The 21,238-nt window shown below is 43.1% G+C and overlaps 1 protein-coding gene across 3 annotated transcripts in view; it reads left to right on the plus strand.

The window, feature by feature from the left end:
* VPS16 (VPS16 core subunit of CORVET and HOPS complexes) overlaps positions 1 to 21,238 on the plus strand; it is a 1,150,777-nt gene that overhangs the window by 441,453 nt on the left and 688,086 nt on the right. For all 3 annotated transcript variants that reach the window (XM_033944752.1, XM_033944754.1, XM_033944753.1), the window contains one exon: positions 10,571 to 10,660. In XM_033944752.1, the coding sequence (XP_033800643.1) occupies positions 10,571 to 10,660 (90 nt within the window). The remainder of the gene's footprint in view (positions 1 to 10,570; positions 10,661 to 21,238) is intronic.

Raw genomic sequence — 21,238 nt, forward strand, 5'->3', positions numbered from 1 at the left:
TGGGGTGTTTTTAAAAAAAAGTATCTTCACTGCATAAGATGCACCGATATTTCCACGCACTTTTGGGTGGGAAAAAAGTGTGTCTTATGGAGTGAAAAATACGGTAATTTCCTAAAAGAGAAGTTCATAGGCCATTATTGAAATGGCTTGGTGAAATCCACTGCTTATTCCTAGGATAAGCAGCATAAAATCTGTTTTACTACTTGGGATCTTGTTAGGTACTTGGGACCTCAGTTGACCACTGTTAGAAACAGGATATTGGGCTTCATGGACCTTCTGTCTGTCCCAGTAGGACACTTCTCATTTCTTTAAGAAATTTATAAACCTCCTGGAATCTCAGCAGTTTTCAAAATAACATACATAAAAATACCACATACATAACAGTGCAGGTGATTGAGGCAGACAGCGTGCCAGACTTTAAGAATAAATGGGATCCTGTTCCGCCACTTATTTCTGTCAGATGGGATGATCAGTGACACTCAGAAAAGCACACAGACAATATAAAAGCATAAACAATAACCCTTTATTATACTTATATATATAGATGAATATAAAAATAGAATAACTTCACCGTGATCCCAGGCATCACCATCCTTTACAATCGGGAATCCCTGCAATTGATAGGTGGGTGGACACGGGACTGTCCCTTAGTTGCAACGAGATGGATTCTAATGTTAGGGGCAAAGTCCCGTACTTATATAGGGTGAAAACTGCTGAGTTCATAGTTATACAGCTGATCCTGCAGTAACCAGCGTCCTTCACTACGATTCAGGCACACCCGGTCCTGTTCTTTTGTTCTTTGTTTTGGCAACACCCAGGTCACTGAGGTCAGGATAGCAGATAAGCAGACTTGTTGCAGAAACCAGCTGTCTTCACTCGGACACCTGGTCAACCTGGTTTTACTGTCCTTTTGTTGTTGTTTTGGCAACACCCAGGTCACTGAAGTCAGGATAGTAGATAAGCAGACTTGTTGCAGAAACCAGCTTTCCATCTGGTTTTACTATCCTTTTGTTGTTGTTTTGGCAACACCCAGGTCACTGTAGCAGATGATAACAGAGGAGCAGGCTTGAGGAGACATGTCACATAGTATGCTGAGTTTCAGTTACCCCCTGGCCATAGGCATAACAGTCCACCCCTGGATCCTCAAGTCTGCACCTCCGAATAAGAAGTCATCCGAATAGAGGGAGAGAGTGTTCGTTTGTATACACAATAGGTAAATTCACAATTAAGAAATGTTAACATAAGGATAACTAAACAAATATAGAGTAAGGGATGAAGAAACACCTTTCGTGCCGTAGCACTCCATCCGGTAAAAGCATCCCACCAATGGTGTGCAGTAGTAGCTTCAATATGATCTGCCACTGAATGCAAGTTAGTATTTAAAAATTCAGTATCTATTTTATGCTGCAGCAAGGTAAGGTTACGTTGCTGATTTGCTTTATTTAGGATTGCTATATTTTACATGGCTTTCTTTACAGAGGGTAATAAAATGATTGGAGTAAGTACATCGGCAAAAGAAAGATTAACATTTACATTTGATATCCAGGGTTCATAAAAATGATAAGTTGCATTATTTGCCCACTGCAACACACTAACATTCTGTAAACATACTGAAAAGGGAGCTTGAATTGCAGGAATCACAAGTTCAACAGTACTGCTAGCAACACAGACATATTTATGTAATATTTCTTGTATAAAGGTGTAACCTTGAGGTTGAATGGTCCATTGGCACAGATTGTAGGTATGTTGTAAAGAACATGGTTCATAGATCGCATAAGGAGATGGACAAACTTGTCCATATTGAATTTGTTTACAATTTTTTAACACGTACGTTTTGTTCTGTTCATCTATTTGTTGCCCATAGTAAGTAGGAAACCATAATTGGGGTCCCAATACCAAAGGCATCACAGTGAAAGGACACATTATTGTAGAGTTCCTTACATCAAATAACGTAAGCAACCCTTCACATGAGAAATCAGAACATTGTTTTATATAAAAATTCCATCATGTTCTATCTAAGGGCGTGGTTTTATTAAATAATACAAAAATCAATGAGGTATTTTGTAATTGTAACTGCTGGATAAAGTTAATTCTTTGTTGTATAAAAGACAAAACACGAATCTCACAAATAGTCCAATGTAAGGCTGAAGAAACATTACTATCTAAAGTATATTGCTGTATTATAGTATCATTAACAACATGTAACATTAACTGATCATATCGTAGGGTTAGTTCATGATTATGTACAGTATTTGGCATCCATTTACCTTCCCATCTAAATACATCCGCTACTCCGGAGCCAAAAGATGCTTGTTTGCCAGCCAGTATTTCAGAATCAATAGTATTTACAATACCTAATGTAGTTCCCGCCCCCCCTAATAGTTGATCCAGCCATCTTCGGGTCCTACATTTGGGTAAAATAGGAAAATTAATTTTCCACTCATATATCATTTCCTTATGTTCTAAACTGGTATTTTTGCATTCCCTAATATTTCTTACTAATGAGGCATTTAATGAAATAGGATTGGTATGGATAAACGCCATAATAATTACCATGTCAGTGCGATTTTCAATTTTTGTTGCATTCATACAAATTATTCCCTGTGCCCTGTTAATGGGTAAGGATAAATTCCAAAATGTAGTGCTAGTAAACTTTTGTTTTTGTATGATATCTCGAGCCACTTGTTTACTAACTATATTTTGGGGGAAAGTATAGTTAGTACATTGGATTCCAGTGTGATTTTGAATGGTAATGCTAATTACAGAGGCATTCATCACCCAAAAAGGAGTTTTATAATATTTAGTGAACCCGGTATCTGTGTCATATCGAATGACAGGGGAAGGAGAAAATGTAAAATTCCAAATGTTACACAGAGAGTTTTCGCTGCATGTGAAATTATCTTGTTTTCTCATTGAAGTTGCATTTTTCCAGTGGACCTTTACGACAGTGGTTGGACGGTCACTCTTCACTGGCATTATTGCAGTTTGTCCGTACCATACCAAAGATAGAATGGCGATACACTTCCATGTTAGGTCCTGTGGAAAGAAAAAGAATCTTTATTCTCTCCTAAAACATTGGTCTCGAGGAGCGAAGATTGGATGTTCATAACCATCCACTAGTATTTGTAAAATACTATCTTTCCCTGCAGCTATTACGGTGGCTCCTACCATTGGTTGGAGTGGTTTCTTCCACCAGATTCTCATACCAGCTTTAATTTCATTAGCTGCCCCAAAGCCTTGTTCACTTCTGCCATAATGGTGCAGGGGTTTATCAATTAACTGCGGAGCCTCCATTTTAATTGCAATAGTTATCAATTGTGCAACACGATCCCCTTTTGGAGAATGATAGCATCTTTTCCAAGGTTTAATAATAATATTCCAATTTCGCCCCGATAGTCTGAATCAATGACACCCCCCATTATAGTTACACCTTTAAGAGCCAAACTTGATTGCGGACAAATCTGTCCATAATATCCTTTTGGAATAATCACCCCCAAACCCGTTTGAATAGGTTTCACTATTTGTGGATCCAATTTGCATTCATTAGGGCAATATACATCTAGTCCAGCAGATCCATCAGTAGCCCTTATAGGAAGCTGTACTCTAGGTCTAACAGTCCAAAACTGGAGGGTACAAAATTTGTCACTTGCTTCAAGAGTGGAATACAGCATCCTATTCAGGGGTGTAGTATGTGAAGCTATAGGTCTATTGTTCAAAATTTGTAAGGCTTCAGTTAAATGTTCTCTCCACCTTCGCAATGACTGATATCCTAATCTCTTTAATTGGGTTTTTAATAATCCATTCATCCTTTCTATAAGTCCTGAGGCCTGTGGATGATAGGCTACATGTAGTCTCCATTGAATATTGTTATCATTGATCCAATCCCTAATCATATTACCTGTAAAATGAGTCCCCCTGTCTGACTGTATTTCTAGAGGGTGTCCGTAATATAATGTAATTAATCCTAATGCTCTAATTGTGTTTTCTTGATTAGCTTTCCGGCAAGGATAAGCCACTAACAACCCTGAATAGGTATCTACCATGGTACACACATATTGACATCCTTTAGACAATGGTAGAGGGCCTATATAATCTATTTGCCAAATCTGACCTGGTAGCCTGCCTCTGGCTATTTTCCCAAAAATTGGGGGCATCTGCTGCGCTGATGTGAGAGCTAGTTTACATAAATGACAATTACTGATTACTGTCTTTACCATATCTACAGTACAATGTATTCCTCTGTCATGTGCCCACCTAATAGTTCCCTTCTCTCCAAGGTGTCCGGACTTTTGATGTGCCCATGTTGCCATGGCCATATCGGAAGCAACATCTGTTTCCATGACCACAACGTGCGGGGTGGAAGAGTTTTGTTCTTCTGCCAACTCTGTTTCAGTGCCATTGGATGCGCTATCTGCAACAGAGTTGAAAACAGTGTCAAGCGTATCTTTCACAACATGTGCATCTACATGGCACACTGTTATTACGGTAGAATTGGCCCATTCCAGAATATCTTGCCAAAGTCTGGCTCCCCAGACTTCTTTATTATGAATTGTCCAATTGTCCTTTTTCCATTTCATCATCCAAGTTGTCATTCCATTCGCTACTGCCCATGAATCAGTAAAGATATGGCATTGTTGTCCTTGTTCTAGACGTATGGCCTGCCACACTGCATATAGTTCAGCATATTGTGAGCTCTCTCCTTTTCCGGTAGTTGTTAGCAGTTGCTTTGTGACTGGATTAAAGGACACACCCTTCCAATGTCTCTGTTGACCCTGGTATTTGGAGGAACCATCTGTAAACCAGGTATGCTTTTGTTGTGTCTCAGTTAGTTCTTGATATGTCTTTCCCCACCGAATGGGACTTTCACATATGTCGTCCACTTGCATTGGGGTATGTTCTGTGGGCACATTAAATACTTTTTCATGCAGCATCGTTACTCCATGGAGGCCTGACTTAGCCCTCTGTTGGATGTACCATTTCCATTTTATGATACTCTGTTCCTGGGCATGTCCAATACGATGAGTTTTTGGGTCACTCATGATCCATGTCATAATGGGTATTTCTGGTCGTATCATTACTTCGTGTCCTATGGTCAACTGTTCTGTTGCTACCAAAGCCCAGTAGCAAGCTAGTAGCTGTTTTTCAAAGGGTGTATATCGGGTCCCAGTTTCCGGGAGGGTCCTATTCCAGAATCCCAAAGGTACTCGTCGTCCAGCTTGCTTTTGCCATAGGCTCCAATTAGCATATCGCTCCTGCACACTCACTTGCAATTCTACTGGACCCTCCTTTAATGGCCAGAAATTCATGGCTTGCTAAATAGCTTCCTTTGCTCTCTGGAAAGCCTGCTCCTCGTGTTCAGTCCAGACAAAATCATATTTTTTCCTTGTGATTTTGTACAGAGGAGATAGGATTTGCCCCAAGTGTGGAATATGTTGCCTCCAGAATCCAAAAAGGCCAATAAAGGCCTGGGTTTGTTTCTTACTTTGGGGAGAAGGGAAGTTTACAATCTTCTGTTTAACTTTCTCTATCACTTCTCGACACCCTTTTGACCATTTAATTCCTAAAAATACCACTGTTTGTGCTGGTCCCTGCACTTTCTTTGGATTTATTTCCCACCCTGCCTGTCTCATTGATTCTACTACCAATGCCAAAGCATCTGCAACTTCCTTTTCTGCATTACCCTGGATCAAGATGTCATCAATATAACATGATAGTTCTACTCCTTCAGGTAAGGTACAGTTATCTAAATGTTCTGCTATAATCTTGTGACAGAAAGTGGGACTATGTAAGTATCCTTGTGGTAGTCTGGTAAATGTATATTGTCTCCCTTGCCAAGTGAATGCAAATTGTTCCTGACATTGCTCCACTATAGGAATAGAGAAGAATGCATTGGCTAAATCAATAACTGCATACCAAGTACCAGTTCGTGATTGAATTTGTTCAACCAGTGTTATCACATCTGGAACTGCGGCACTTAAAGGTGGCATGTGTTTATTCAATTCTTGGTAATCTACTGTCATTCTCCAACTTCCATCTGCCATACAGGATTATTGAAGGCGGAGGTAACCATTTTTATTACTCCCGCTTTCACCAAATCCTGTATCGTATTGGTAATTTCTTCGTACCCTCCTGGAATGCGATATTGTTTCATGTTTACAATTTTAGTGGAGATCGGTACTACTATTGGAACAGGTAATTTTCCCACCAATACTGATCTCATAGGAATGGCTGGCGATTTGCCAAAACTATAAATTCCATCAGAAAGCTGTAAGGTTAGCCCTTTCAGGATATCTATCCCTATTATATATTCAGGAACCTCAGTGATCAGTACAGTATACTCCCAAATTGGTAATTGTCCAATTTTTAATCTCAGTTTTGTCTGTACTGCTTGTATAATTTTCCCCCCCAATCCTGATATTTGTATTCTAGGGCCCCAAAATTTTTTAGGGTTCCCATATATAATAGATGCCTCAGTCCCAGTGTCCACTAGAGCTTGTACCTTTTGCTCCCCAGATTTCCAATAGATATTCACCTCGACATGCAGACGCTGTTCTAATTTGGTCCAGGCAAACACTGAGGCTTGGCATTCGCATCATTGATCCTCCCACCACTTCCACCCTTTTAAATCAGGATAAAGAGTTGAAGCAGTTTCCTCAGGAGGAGCAGTTGGCACCGGCATATCCTCACTCTTGCTTACTTGGGCTTGAGACATAGATTTCTTTCCCAATCCTCTACTTTTGTACATTTTCCATAAAGTCCCTGTATCTTTCCCATCTATTTCTTCCCTCTTTATCCCATCTTTTATTAATGCCAAAAACATATCCCTTCGGGATGCTCAATTAGCCCTGTTTGAATTGGATTGCCCTTCCCTCTTTTTATCAAAAGTAGTTTGAGGTCCCCAGTCTTCCAGATCTCCTAACTGTCGGACCGCTTCCAAGACTTCCAAAATAGTCCTGTCTGTTTGATTAATCAACAGAGTCATAATTACCTGTTTGTATGCCGGTGCAGCATACCTGCACCGGCATTCAATTTTATTTCTCATGGATACTGTAAAAGGTAATGGCATATATGTGTCAGCGTGACCTATTACTAAAGCTACCTTCATAGCCTCTTCCTTAATTCTCATTTGTGCATCTTTCAATGTATACCAAACTTTATCATTTGAAGGCCAGTCAGATTCAAGGGGATATCGCCTCGTGACACCCTTACCAATTACCTCTAATAAAGACCATTGGTTGCAATTTGTCGGATCGGGATACTCCTGTAACGCATCTTGTACTGCTGCTTCTTGACTAATTCGAACAAATTTAGGGGCGTCTGTGGCATCTAACATAATCCCTGCTGCGCCCAGCTCCTGCACCTGAATTGCCCATTGTATTAGTGGCTCCCCGGGCCGCTGTGTAAAGCGTGCCATAATATCCATGACTTCTTGCTGAGTAAAGTCTTCCATAACATCATTTCTAGTCAGATTTTCTCCTGTCTGCAGATTTCCCTGTAATCTTCGTCTCCTCACTGGCTTTGCTTCTAAACTTTCTGCCTGCTTTCCTTCAATACATATATCCTCCTCACTGGTATTAGAATTGGAATCCCAAATATCCCCATCCCATTTGTCTGGATCCCAATTATCCGGAGGATGGGAAAGCAAGGTTCTAACCTTTTTGGCACTCACTTTCCCCCTCCGTTTCTTGTATTTATATTGTGCACATCGCACAGCTGCCTTTTCTGCTACATTTTGATAGGTGTCCACCTTATCCATTAACAATTTATTTTGACATTGTAGCATTGTGATGGCATTTTGTTGCTCACACATTTTCTTTTCCAGCTCTCCTAACTTTGATTGTAACTCATGTTTAGCTTCATGCAACTTCCTCCATGCTGCTAAAATCATCCATCCTCATCTAAAAATTCCCTCTCGCTCTTTTCCTTTTGCAATTTTCACCTTTTGTAAAGAGGCACATAATTCATGTAGATCCCCACTTCCAAAAGTCCAGGATTCACATAATCCTGCTTCGACAGACCACTCAGTGGCTACTAATTTATAAATACTGTCATCCCAACCCGGAATGGAGAGGTCGGGAGCCTGCCCCTCAACCCCATGTTTCATCTGATGCTTTTTTGACCACATTGATCAACCCCACTTCTGGTACCAATATGTTCCGCCACTTATTTCTGTCAGATGGGATGATCAGTGACACTCAGAAAAGCACACAAACAATATAAAAGCATAAACAATAACCCTTTATTATACTTATATATATAGATGAATATAAAAATAGAATAACTTCACCGTGATCCCAGGCATCACCATCCTTCACAATCGGGAATCCCTGCAATTGATAGGTGGGTGGACACGGGACTGTCCCTTAGTTGCAACGAGATGGATTCTAATGTTAGGGGCAAAGTCCCGTACTTATATAGGATGAAAACTGCTGAGTTCATAGTTATACAGCTGATCCTGCAGTAACCAGCGTCCTTCACTATGATTCAGGCACACCCGGTCCTGTTCTTTTGTTCTTTGTTTTGGCAACACCCAGGTCACTGAGGTCAGGATAGCAGATAAGCAGACTTGTTGCAGAAACCAGCTGTGTTCACTCGGACACCTGGTCAACCTGGTTTTACTGTCCTTTTGTTGTTGTTTTGGCAACACCCAGGTCACTGAGGTCAGGATAGCAGATAAGCAGACTTGTTGCAGAAACCAGCTTTCCATCTGGTTTTACTGTCCTTTTGTTGTTGTTTTGGCAACACCCAGGTCACTGTAGCAGATGATAACAGAGGAGACATGTCACATAGTATGCTGAGTTTCAGTTACCCCCTGGCCATAGGCATAATATATCCCCATGTGGGATCCCTACGAGGGTCAAGATAAGGAAATTGGGTCATTAGGGCATAGACAGGGGGTGGGTAAGCAGAGTGGGCAGATTTGATGGGCTGTAGCCCTTTTCTGCCGTTATCTTCTATGTTTCTATGATTGTATGTTCCCTTTGCAATTGCTAATAAAGACAATTAAAAAAAAAAAAGAATAGTTCAAAACATCTTAATAAATGCAACCTGAGGACACCTCAATATCATCCTTCACTGTCATTTCAGATAGATTTAGAATAAAGTCCAGATATGCATCGACAAATTGCTTTGTTTTAAGCAATCATGATCTGAACATAGGGCTAGCATTTTTAGCGCACGCAGCAGATTAGCGCACGCTAACCCCGTTCTATGTGGCTAGAACTAACGCCAGCTCAATGCTGGCGCTAGCGTCTAGTGTGCACGGCATAGCGCGCGCTATTCCACGTGTTAATGCCCTAACACAGCTTAGTAAAAGGAGCCCATAGTCTTAATTGACCCTATAGTTTGTTCCATAAGGAAACACCCATACAAGAAAACATTTTTATTTTTATTTTTTTTAATTCTTTATTTTCATTTTATAGTATTGACATAGTTATTAGTCAAAACAAAGAAATAGTACAATACCAGTACAAACTTTTAAGGTGAGACAATAATCAAATAATAGAAATTACATTAGGAAAAAAAAAAAAAAAAGAATTTTTCTCATCATAAAAGTAAAGCATTAAACCAAAATATAAAATTTACTGGATTGTTACATTAGCCCTCAATTAAGGGGGGAGAGAGCAATACAATAGCTGAATCCTATATTAAACAATACAAAGAAATAAAAGATGGTAGTGAGGGAGAACCAGAACCTTATTAATGAGCTGACTTGAAACAGAAGTTCTCTCAAGTATTCTAAGTTTGCTCTTTAGCAGAAATAAATTTTGTCAACTGCTGAGGTTCAAAGAAAATAAATCTATTCCCTTGATAGGTCATTACACATTTACAGGGGAATCTGAGTACAAACGTCGCCCCTAACTGCAGAACCCTTGGCCTCAAAATAAGAAATTGTTTTCTTCTCTTTTGGGTCATTCGTGACACGTCTGGATACATTCTCACTACTTTAGTCATAAATGGTACATCTTTAAACTTAAAAAACAATTTAAGCATCCATTCCCTGTCAGAGTCGATGGCAAATTGTACAAGTAGCGTAGTAGTTGCCGGTATCTCTTCACCTTACCTCTCACAAGAAAACATTTTTAATTGTATGGCCACATACGTTGTGTTCACTGCCAGATTAGATATCAAACGCATACTACCATCTGATCTCGGAACTCGTGAGGGTCTATAGATCGCCCAACGATCCTGAAATCAGTCTGGCACCGAATGATATACGTTCTTATGATGATGATGGTCATTTTACACATTTTTTTACTAAACATTTCAGTTATAAAAAATAAAAGACAGGCATTGCATACGCATCATAGTTGCAGCAACATTGCATAGCCTTTCCTACCAGTGTGCCTTGAGATACTGTGTTTTAGAACACTTCTATGGATTATTATTCCTGAAAATTATGATCAGAACTGGAAAGAAACTAGTGATTTTGGAAGCCATTTTTTTTTAGCTGTTCATTACAGACATATTGGTAGTTCTTGTTGTTTAACAGATATACACTGTTTCTGCTTTGGGATGCATGCAAGAATACATAAAAATACAAATTTACCCTGTGCTTATGATCCCATAGGTGTACAAGACCCCGGAGTAAGCAGCATGCTGTTGTATTGATGTGGGACAGACTTCTCATGCTGGTTGGAAATTCTACTGAAAGCATTCAGTATCCTTCAATTAATACTCTCTAAAATATGTATCAAGATATTGCTTATTTGCAGTGGGGTATTGATAATATAGTTGAATGTGTTTGTGTAGTAAGGGTAGCACCTCGTTGTAAAAGTTTTTGGTTATAATATATTTGGCAACATTGACAAAAAGATTTCTTAACCTGGGTGTACATTACAGATTTTATGCAGACAATATCTTGTTATTTTTCCCAGTTGAGAAGGGTATGTTGGAAATTGAGAAGGATTTGAATAGATATATGGGGAATGTGAATGGATGGATTAAGATAGGTTATAGTTGAATGTTGGGAAATCGGAAATAATTGTGAGTGATAAAGATTTAGAGAAGCTTCCAACAGAATTCATGGTTCAATGTCTGCAATTAGCAGTTAAGAGAGAGATGGTAATTTTGAGTGTCTGTTTAGACTATGCGCTTTCAATGGGGAAACAAATTCTCAGGGTTGTCCAGGGAGGGTATTCACAGTTGCATACACTCTTATCGGTTGAGACCAATGCTTCTGCCATATAACTTTCGGTCTGTGGTTCAAACATTTATACTAACCCGCTTGGATTATTGCGATATGCTCTATTTAGATCTGCCCAAAACTAAATGTAAAGCACTACAGCAGCTGATGAATTCAGCAGCGAAATTGATTGTGGGAATACCAAGGATAGCGCATATTACTCTGGTATTAAAGCAATTACACTGGCTTCCAATACCACAAAGAATTTGTTATAAAGTGTTTTCTGCGATGCATCAGACTTTATATGGGTCAGTTCCTTTAGGTTGGAAGGTACATCAGCCCAGTAGAAAATTAAGATTTGAAGGAGGGATGAGACTGATTTCCGCAAAGGAACACAGTGTTTGATATGTAAGATCAAGAGCACTAATGCTTTCCATAGCTGGGGTGTAGCTCTGTAATTCCTTCCCTGGAATCCTGAGGATTGATATGGGCTTACAGTTTTTTAAAAATGCTGAAAACACAATTATTTGTTGATGCTTTTTATGAAATAACACTAAAAAATGACTCAGTGTTGGTACATATTGAAGAGAACTTTGATAGTTTTGTACTCTTGCACTTTTTTTAGTGGGTTGTGTTCATGTGTGGCATGAAGGGATTTTTAGTTTGTTTTTATGTTGATTATATTTTTGGTATAAGAAATAATCACCCTCTTTTACTAAACCACAATAGCAGTTATTAGTGCAGGGAGCCGTGCTGAATACTCTGTACTGCTCCCGATAATCATAGAGTTCCGATGTATGGCGGGAGCAGCACGGAGCATTTAGCGCGGCTCCCTGCGCTAATAACTGTGATAGCAGTTTAGTAAAAGGGGGGAAATATGTGCAATGTATTGTTTGAAAAATATTATGCATGTTTTGTATGGAAACCGTTTAGATTTAAGCGGTCTAGAAATTTTAAAAATAAATAAATAATGAAACTGAAGTTTTGTATTAAGCCATAATGCACTGTTCTTATAAAACACATAACCTTATAATATGATATATTCTGTCAAGTGAAACAGTATATATATATTTTTTTAGTGTTAATGTGTTCTGGTACTTGAAGGGACAAAGGAAGGAAGAATGAAATAATAGCAGGTCTTGAGGATGTTAAGTGAAATCTTGTCATTCAAATCTACAGTATATTCCATAATTGGCTCAGAACAAAAAAAATTAGTGATTTATTTTTTTTTTGAATTCCAGTAGTGTGGCAAGATTATACAAGTTTCAAGTTTTTATTAAAATTTGATTCAGTCGCTTATCCAATTTCTAAGCAAGATACAAATGAAAATATAATAGGGAAAACAAAAGCAAAAACACGACAAAATAAAAACAATGCCAATAACAAGACAATTAACAGAATTTAAAAGAAACAACATCAAATAAATGGCGTACTAATATTTGACAACTTGACAGACAAACATGAAAGTAAAAGGAAGCTGGGTTAGAACTACAAGTTATATAGGAAAGAGAGCCAAATAAGGAACAAACAAGAGGAAGGAGAACATTGCTACTTGTTTCTTAGGGGATTTTGAAGAATGATAAGAGTAAAAAGTCAAATGTTGAAAGCTTCTTTGAATAGATGGCTCTTAAGTATGCCCTTGAAATGGTCAAGGTTGCTCTCCTCCCTTATGGGAGCTGGGAGGGTATTCCAAAGTTGTGGGGCCACCACTGAAAAAATGTCATGCCTTTTTGTTCCTATTATTCGAAGGGAGGGGACTATAAGCAATTTACGATCGGATGATCTAAGAATTCAGGATGGCTTGTATGGAATAAGATATTTATCAATGAATTGAAGTGATTTGGAATGTATCGTTTTAATCGTTATTATTGAAATTTTATAAGAAACTAGTGTTTAAGCCGGTGCCAGAATAGATTAGTCTGATCCAGTATAGCTGGATCTTATGTCTTACACCCATATTCAGGCTCCCATTTCCCCTTTTACCTTCCCTACTTCCACCTTTTTTCACAAACTTAAAAATTTGTCCCCTTTCTCTGTCTTTCATCTCCATAGAATTCCTTCTCCATTCCCTCTTTCCCCATCAACCTTTGCTTCTGCAAATTCACTTATTCTACCAGCTCCTATCTTCAGCCCGTTTCTCTCACATGCCCCCTTTTTAGCCCCCAGCTTCAGTCCCAGCCCCAGCTCCAAACCCTTTTTTAGCCCCCCAGCCCCCTTCTCCCATCTTTTCCCTTTCAGCCTCCAGCCCCCTTTTCTCACATCCCTTTTGCAGCCTCCTTCTTAGACATATCCCCTTTTCTGACCCCAGCCCCTTCTCTTACATATCCCCATTGTCAGCTCCCAGCTCTTCTCTAACATGTTCCCTTTTTACAATACCGACCCTAGCTCCAGCCCCCTTCTCCCTCCTACCCTTTTTTTCAACCTCTAGTTTTCTTCTCCTGTTTGACCAATTTTGCCTCTGAAGTCCCTCTCTTCTGATGTCCAGCACCCATTGATCCAATGGTTTCCAGTATGGCTATTTTTCTTATGTCTTACCTCCATATTCAGGCTCCCCTTTCCCCTTTTACCTTCCCTATTTTCACCTCCACAGAACTCCCTCTCTATTCTCCCTGACAGCATATCGTACGCTGAGATGCTTCCCTGCTCAGCAGTTCTAGTGTAGTGCACATGTGTTTTAATGTGGCATGGAGGCACAGAGTTCAATCGTAGTGTGCATGCGCTACTTAAGGTATTATTATTATAGATTCTTTTATTGATTGGTAACATAATAATTGTTCCAGTGCAATAGGTGAGACATTCTAGACCATAGGTTATTTCCCTTTACCCGTATGGGCTGCAGAAGAAATCCATTACATCATTTCACTCCGCCTCTAGTGTACTTCACAGGCTAGCTTAGCTCCTCCCATCAGTCTTTCTCTTCTGCATGTGGCTACAGTTGTGGATGTTCTGCTCTCCCACATTTATTATTTTATTTCAATATAGTTTCATCCCCTTTCGTGATTCTTTCGCTTTTGAATTAAGTTTGGAGTGCTGCCTACTTGAGAATTCATAGACATCGGTCTGTAGCTGACAGGCCGATTCCTTCAGTTTACCTGTTAAACTAAACTAAACTAAACCTTAAGTTTATATACCGCATCCTCTCCATGAATATAGAGCTCAGTACGGTTTACAAGAGTTTAATAAAGGAAAGTATAACACGTTGAGTTTGAGGGTAGTGTAAAGAGGGGGAGGAGAGCATAATGTTTTTGTGAAAAGACTAGTTTTCAGGTGCTTGCGGAATAGTTGGAAGGAGACCTGATTCCGCAGTGGGGTAGTAAGGTTATTCCAAAACACTGAGATTCTGAAGAAGAGAGATTGTCCCAATTTTCCTGCAAGAAGGATGCCTTTTAGTGAGGGGAAGGATAGTTTAAGTTTTTGGGTGGGTCTGGTGTTGTTGGGATTCAGGGAGTTCCAAGATAGAGAGATTAGGGGAGGGAGGATGCCGTGTAGGATTTTAAAAGCATACAGGAGCATTTAAAGTGAACCCTGGCGATTATTGGGAGCTAGTGGAGTTTGGACAAAAGTGGGGAAACATGGTCAAATTTATGTTTTGCGAAGATCAACTTGTCCGCAGTGCTCTGAATTAGCCAGTCTGCTAGTCTTCCTTGGAATTCAGGGCCGTCCCTGACACAGTCTCACTCCCGGGGGTCGAGTGCAAACTGTCCAGCACGCTTATAGGGCTCAGTGGTGTTCCACGGCGTGCAGGCTGCGTTTTAGTGCCTCTGCCCATCTTTGTGTGCATTCGATGGTCTGCAGGGGTGGTGGCATAGTCAGACAGAGATGTCCAAAGATCAGCTTGAGGACAGCTTTTCCAGCAGTGTGGCAGTGAATTCTTACTCTGGCTCTTAACAGGGGCTAGAAAGCAGGAGTAGCTTCTGTGTCCAGTGCTGTGAGTAAAAGGAGCTGACAGCACCAACAACAATTTTCAAACTTTAATTTGAAGGGTTTTCATGAGTTTCTAGTGATCCTTTGTGTTCCCCCACCTGAAAAATCCCCAAATCTCAGTTTTTTAATTTCAGGAACTGCTATTTTTAGTGCATTTTTGGCATGAATTTGGGTCCAGCAGCCATCTTTTTTTTCAACTTCTCCTTGCTTCTTCAAAATTTGAATTTTTGCCAGGAAAACCTCTGGGATGGAGTCCTCATGGTCTCTTAGTGTGGATTCATGCCAAATGTATGCAGATTTGCCGCTTTTAGATTTGCAGTGACGACAGTTGGATTCTGAAGCTAACAAAATAACAGGCTCCAATCAGCAGGAGCACACCAGCACTTTACGAGAGCGATGGAGGACCCAGGATCCCAGAGGTACTTTCCGGTATACTGCACAGAGTGCAATATGTACGACTACCTCCCCTTGGGAAGGCGGGAGTACATATGCAGTCGGTGTCAGGAACTGGAAAGCCTGAGGATGGAGGTCGGCAGATTGAGGGTCAGGGTCCAAGAACTGGAGGGACTACGCACCACAGAGGAGACGAGCTAGTCAACCCAGAACACAGACGGAGCAGGCCCCATTGTGGACCAGGTGAGAGACCTCGAGAGATTCATCGAGGAGGCCTATAGGAAGGTGGAGGAACGGGACCAGCAGCTGCACAGACTGATGTCGGCAGACGAGACCCAGGATCCACAAGGCGACACCGGGGAAGGACCTAGCGGAGGAACCACGCAAGAGGAGGAGACCGCGACTCACCGGGACCCCGAGGGAGAGACACCGCACTACACCAAGGACACGGACCTGAGGCAGAGGAGGTTGCTGAGGAAAGGGAAGTCTGCTATTGTGGTGGGAGACTCGATCTTGAGAGAGGTAGACAGTCACGTAGCTGGAGGAAGGGAGGACCGGCTAGTGACTTGTCTCCCAGGGGCCAAAACACGAGACATCACTGATAGGATCGAGAGGATCCTGGACGGAGCAGAGACAGAGGAGACTGCGGTAATAATCCACGTCAGAACGAATGATGTGAGCCGGAGAAACTTCACCATGGCCACACTGACTGACCAGTTCAGGGTCCTGGGACGAAAGCTGAAGCGGAGCACACGGAGGATAGCATTCTCGGAGATCCTGCCTGTACCGAGAGCAGATGCAAAGAGGCAGGCAGACCTCCAGGCTGTGAATGCATGGTTGAGGAGATGGTGCCAGGAGGAGGGCTTCCACTTTGTGAGGAACTGGACGTCCTTCTGGGGAAAGAGCAAGCTCTACCGGCGGGACGGCCTGCACCTGAGCACAGCGGGAACTAGACTACTGGCAGCCAATGTGAGGAAGGAGATCGAGAGGGCTTTAAACTGAGGAGAGGGGGAAAGCCGACAGCTGATCTGATGTTGACGCTTCGGACAACAGTATCCAGAACAGATGCTGAACGGGCTGACTGCAGGGAGGAAGCAGAGGGACCGGAGGATCTTATGATCAGACAGCGAGGGAAACATCAGGTAAAGGGAGCTTGCTGGGAGAAGTCTAAGGGGCATGGAGACACAGGGGGACTGGGTGGCACGAGGGCGAAAGCTGAGGGCAATATAGAGGTACCACAAGGCGAGGGGGATCAAACAGAGGCTCAAGGGATGATAGCCCAGGAGGGGGCCGGTAGGGCTAGAAAACCCAGAGGAAAAGCGGGGAAGTGGGGTGGCGGGAATGTGGGGAAGCTGAAAGCTAAGAGGGTAAAGGCTGAGGGCAAAGCAGAAGCACAGGGAACGGGAGAACTGCCCGAAATCCAAGGGCAGGCGGCCCAGGTAAATACAGAGGTGGAGGAAAAACGACGGGACCTACGGGACCTGCGGTGCTTATACGCAAATGCAAGAAGCCTCATGGCCAAGATGGGTGAACTAGAAGTCATGTCCAAGGGGGAGGACCTAGATATAATTGGAATTGCAGAAACCTGGTGGACAGAGGAAAATCAATGGGATGTGGCGCTGCCGGGGTACAAGCTCTACAGGAGGGACAGGACCCACAAGAAGGGGGGAGGCATAGCACTATATATAAAGGACTCTATCCACTCGGTCGGGATGGATATGGCAACGAAGGCAGAGGGGCTGGAATCGCTATGGGTCAAATTGCCGGGAAACAAGGGTGCAGGCATAAAACTGAGGCTGTACTATCGCCCACCTGGTACGCCAGAAGGAGTCGGACACGACTTGGAAGCGGAATTGAGACAGGAATGCAGGACTGGAAGTGTAACAGTGATGGGGGACTTCAACTACCCGGGAATAGACTGGAGTATGGGTCACTCCAACTGCACTAGGGAAACAGGATTTGTAGAAGCTGTGAGGGACTGCTTCATGGAGCAACTAGTCAAAGAACCGACGCGAGGGGGTGCTACTCTTGACCTCATCCTAAACGGATTAGGGGGGCCTGCAAGAGGGGTAGAAGTGGGAGGACCACTAGGCAACAGTGATCACAACGCGATCAGATTCACATTAGAAAGGGGGACACCCATAGTAAGGAGGACCGCAACAACTGCGCTCAACTTCAAGAAAGGGAACTATGTTGCTATGAGGGAAATGGTGGGGAGGAAGCTCAGAAACATCTTTAGGATGGAGACTGTGGGAAGCGCCTGGACCCTTATCAGGGACACCCTGCAGGAAGCACAAAGAATGTACGTCCCCAGTTTCAGGAAAGGCTGCAAGAACAAGCGATCAAAGGACCCGGTTTGGATGTCAACTGAAGTAAAGAGAGCAATAAATGACAAAAAAGTATCCTTCCGGAGATGGAAAAAGGACCCAACGGAGGAAAATCACCAGGCGCACAGGAAAGGCCAAAAGGAATGCCACCAAGAGGTTAGAAAAGCGAAAGGGGAATACGAAGAGGGGCTGGCCAGGGAGGCGAAAAACTTCAAGGCATTCTTCAGTTACGTAAAGGGGAAGCGACCAGCGAGAGAGGAGATGGGGCCGTTGGACGATGGGGATAGGAAGGGAGTGATTAAGGAGGATAAAGAGGTAGCTGAGAGGTTGAACACGTTCTTCTCGTCGGTTTTCACGAGCGAAGACACATCTAATATACCGGACTCAGAGGAGCTCATGAGTGGGGAACAGGCCGAAAAATTGGAGCACATAGAGGTAAGTAAGGAGGATGTCCTCAAACAGATAGACAGGTTAAAATGCGGTAAATCACCGGGCCCGGACGGGATCCACCCAAGGATTCTGAAGGAACTAAGACAAGAAATAGCGGGCACAATCCAGCATGTTTGCAACCTATCCTTGAAAACTGGTGAGGTACCAGAGGACTGGAAATTGGCGAATGTCACACCTATCTTCAAGAAGGGATCGAGGGGTGACCCCGGGAACTATAGGCCGGTGAGCCTGACTTCAATTATAGGGAAGATGGTGGAAGCTATGATTAAGGACGGCATTTGCGAGCACATCGAGAGGAATGGCCTACTGAGAACAAGCCAGCACGGATTCTGTAAGGGAAGGTCGTGCCTAACGAACCTTCTGTACTTCTTTGAGGGAATAAGCAGTCGGGTGGACAATGGGGAACCCATAGACATCATTTACCTCGATTTTCAAAAGGCTTTCGACAAGGTGCCACATGAAAGGCTGCTTAGGAAGCTGTGGAACCACGGGGTGGGAGGGGATGTGCACAGATGGATCAAGCACTGATTGTCGGGTAGACTGCAGAGGGTCGGAGTGAAGGGCCAATATTCTGACTGGCGGGGATTCACGAGCGGTGTGCCACAGGGATCGGTGCTGGGGCCATTACTCTTCAACATATTTATCAATGACCTGGAAAAGGAGGCAAAGTGCGAGGTTATAAAATTTGCAGACGATACCAAACTGTGCGGTAGAGTTAGGTCCAGGGAGGAGTGTGAGGACCTGCAAAGGGACCTGGACAAGCTGGAAGACTGGGCAAACAAATGGCAAATGCGCTTTAACGTGGAAAAATGCAAGGTCATGCATATAGGGAAAAAGAACCCGTTGTTCAACTACAAATTGGGGGGGGCATTGTTGGGAGACAGCAGACTTGAGAGAGACTTGGGTGTGCTGGTGGATGCATCACTGAAGCCATCTGCACAGTGCGCAGCAGCCTCGAAAAAAGCCAACAGGATGCTGGGCATCATAAAGAGGGGCATAACAACCAGGACGCGGGAAGTCATCATGCCATTGTATCGAGCGATGGTGCGTCCACATCTGGAATACTGCGTTCAGTATTGGTCGCCACACCTCAAGAAGGACATAGCGGTACTTGAGAGAGTCCAAAGGAGAGCAACGAAACTGGTAAAAGGGCTGGAACACTGCCCATACGCCGAGAGGTTGGATAGGCTGGGGCTCTTCTCTCTGGAAAAAAGGAGGCTCAGGGGAGATATGATAGAGACCTTCAAGATCATGAGGGGCATAGAGAGGGTGGATAGGGACAGATTCTTCAGACTGAAGGGGACAACAAGTACGAGGGGGCATTCGTAGAAACTGAAGGGAGATAGGTTCAAAACAAATGCAAGGAAGTTTTTTTTCACCCAAAGGGTCGTGGACACTTGGAATGCGCTACCGGAGGAAGTGATCAGGCAGAGTACGGTACAGGGATTCAAACAGGGATTGGACGGATTCCTGAGGGATAAAGGGATCGTGGGATACTGAGGGAGGAGCTGGGATGTAACACAAGCTAACCAGGTAATAAGTATAGAAACCCAACAGGTCGTGCATGTGCAAGACCGGAGGGTTAGGACTACGATGGGAAGATAGGACTTCAATGAGAAACCAAGGTGGCGTGACCTGTTTGGGCAGCTGCGGGAGCGGACTGCCGGGCAGGATGGACCTATGGTCTTACCCGGCGGAGGCACTGCTTATGTTCTTATGTTCTTAGAGCTTCCTTGTGCCATGTGCTGCACGGCATGGTCAGAGAGGGCGGTAACCTCTGGTTCAGCCTCCCCTTCACAGAAGCAGGTGATAAAATGCTCAGCTAACATGTTGAGGAGGTCACCTTTGCTTTCGGAGCTTGGTTCTGCAGCTTTAATGACCAACTGCGAGATAGACCCTCCACAGCCTGAAAAATGCAAGTCTACGTCATCTAAGTGTGACTCTATGCCCCAGGGTCCAGAAACCTTCTCAGAGATCAGAAGATTTTTGTGGTCTGAGTTTCAGTCTAGGGGTCCAGCTGCTGGGTGCTGTTCTGTTCCCCCTGTGACGTCTCTGAGTGATGGATTATCCTTGAGGATATCGGCGTCTCTGCATGATCAGGCTGTTATGTTACTTATGTTACTTCTTCACAGACCGTTAAGGGGGCTCCAGCAGCAGATCTAGACTTTGCTGATCATTTATTAGACAGTGCTGTGCCGATCGGATTGGGGGATCTGGATTTGGATGCTGGATCTGCAGATCACTTAGGGGCTCTGGATCTGGGAGATGATCTGACTGTTGTGCGCTTGCTTAAGTTTGCGGCGCTACCTGATCTGATTGCTGAGTCATTGCAGGAGTTGAGTTTAGGGGCCAAGCCCGCTCCTTCTACTTCTTCCACTTCTTCTTCCTGGCTTTGCAGTGTGCGCTCACAGTCTGTGACCTTTCTGGGGCATCCGAATATGAGTTTCATAGTTACTTAATAGTTTGACTTTCCAGAAGAACCTTTATGGAATGCTAGAACTATGTCCCGCTTGTATCCTTTGGTGCAGGAGTGTCAGCAGCTGTTGGGGCAACCCAAGATGGATTCCCTGGTCGCTCAGGTGACCTGGTGCATTTCACTGCCTAGTGTCTGTGGTATTGAAGAATATGCAGGATTGCCGGGTAGATGTGGTTCTCAAGAAAGTTTTTGATACAGCTACTCTAGGAGTTAAAGCTGCTTTGGCGATGTCCTTTGTGGCGCGTGCCTTCCTAGCTCGGCTGCATATGCTAGAGACTGAAGCAGTGGAGCCTCCTTCTCGGCTGGGATGGACTACATGGTGGATGGTTTGTAGGATCTTTTGAAAGTGCCGACAAAGAAGTCAGAGTATTTTATTTCAGCCAAATGCTTTAGGTTCGGCATTGGGCTAGGGATACCACCTCCAAGGCATCTTTAGCCCTGCTTCCTTTCAAGGGGCAATTGCTGTTTGGCAAAGAGCTGGATGACCTCATGAATTCGTTTGAAGACCCTGCCGGATAGTAGAGCGAGATCCAGAGGTTCTTT

The sequence above is a fragment of the Geotrypetes seraphini genome, chromosome 5 (assembly GCF_902459505.1).
Source record: "Geotrypetes seraphini chromosome 5, aGeoSer1.1, whole genome shotgun sequence".
NCBI lineage: Eukaryota > Metazoa > Chordata > Amphibia > Gymnophiona > Dermophiidae > Geotrypetes > Geotrypetes seraphini.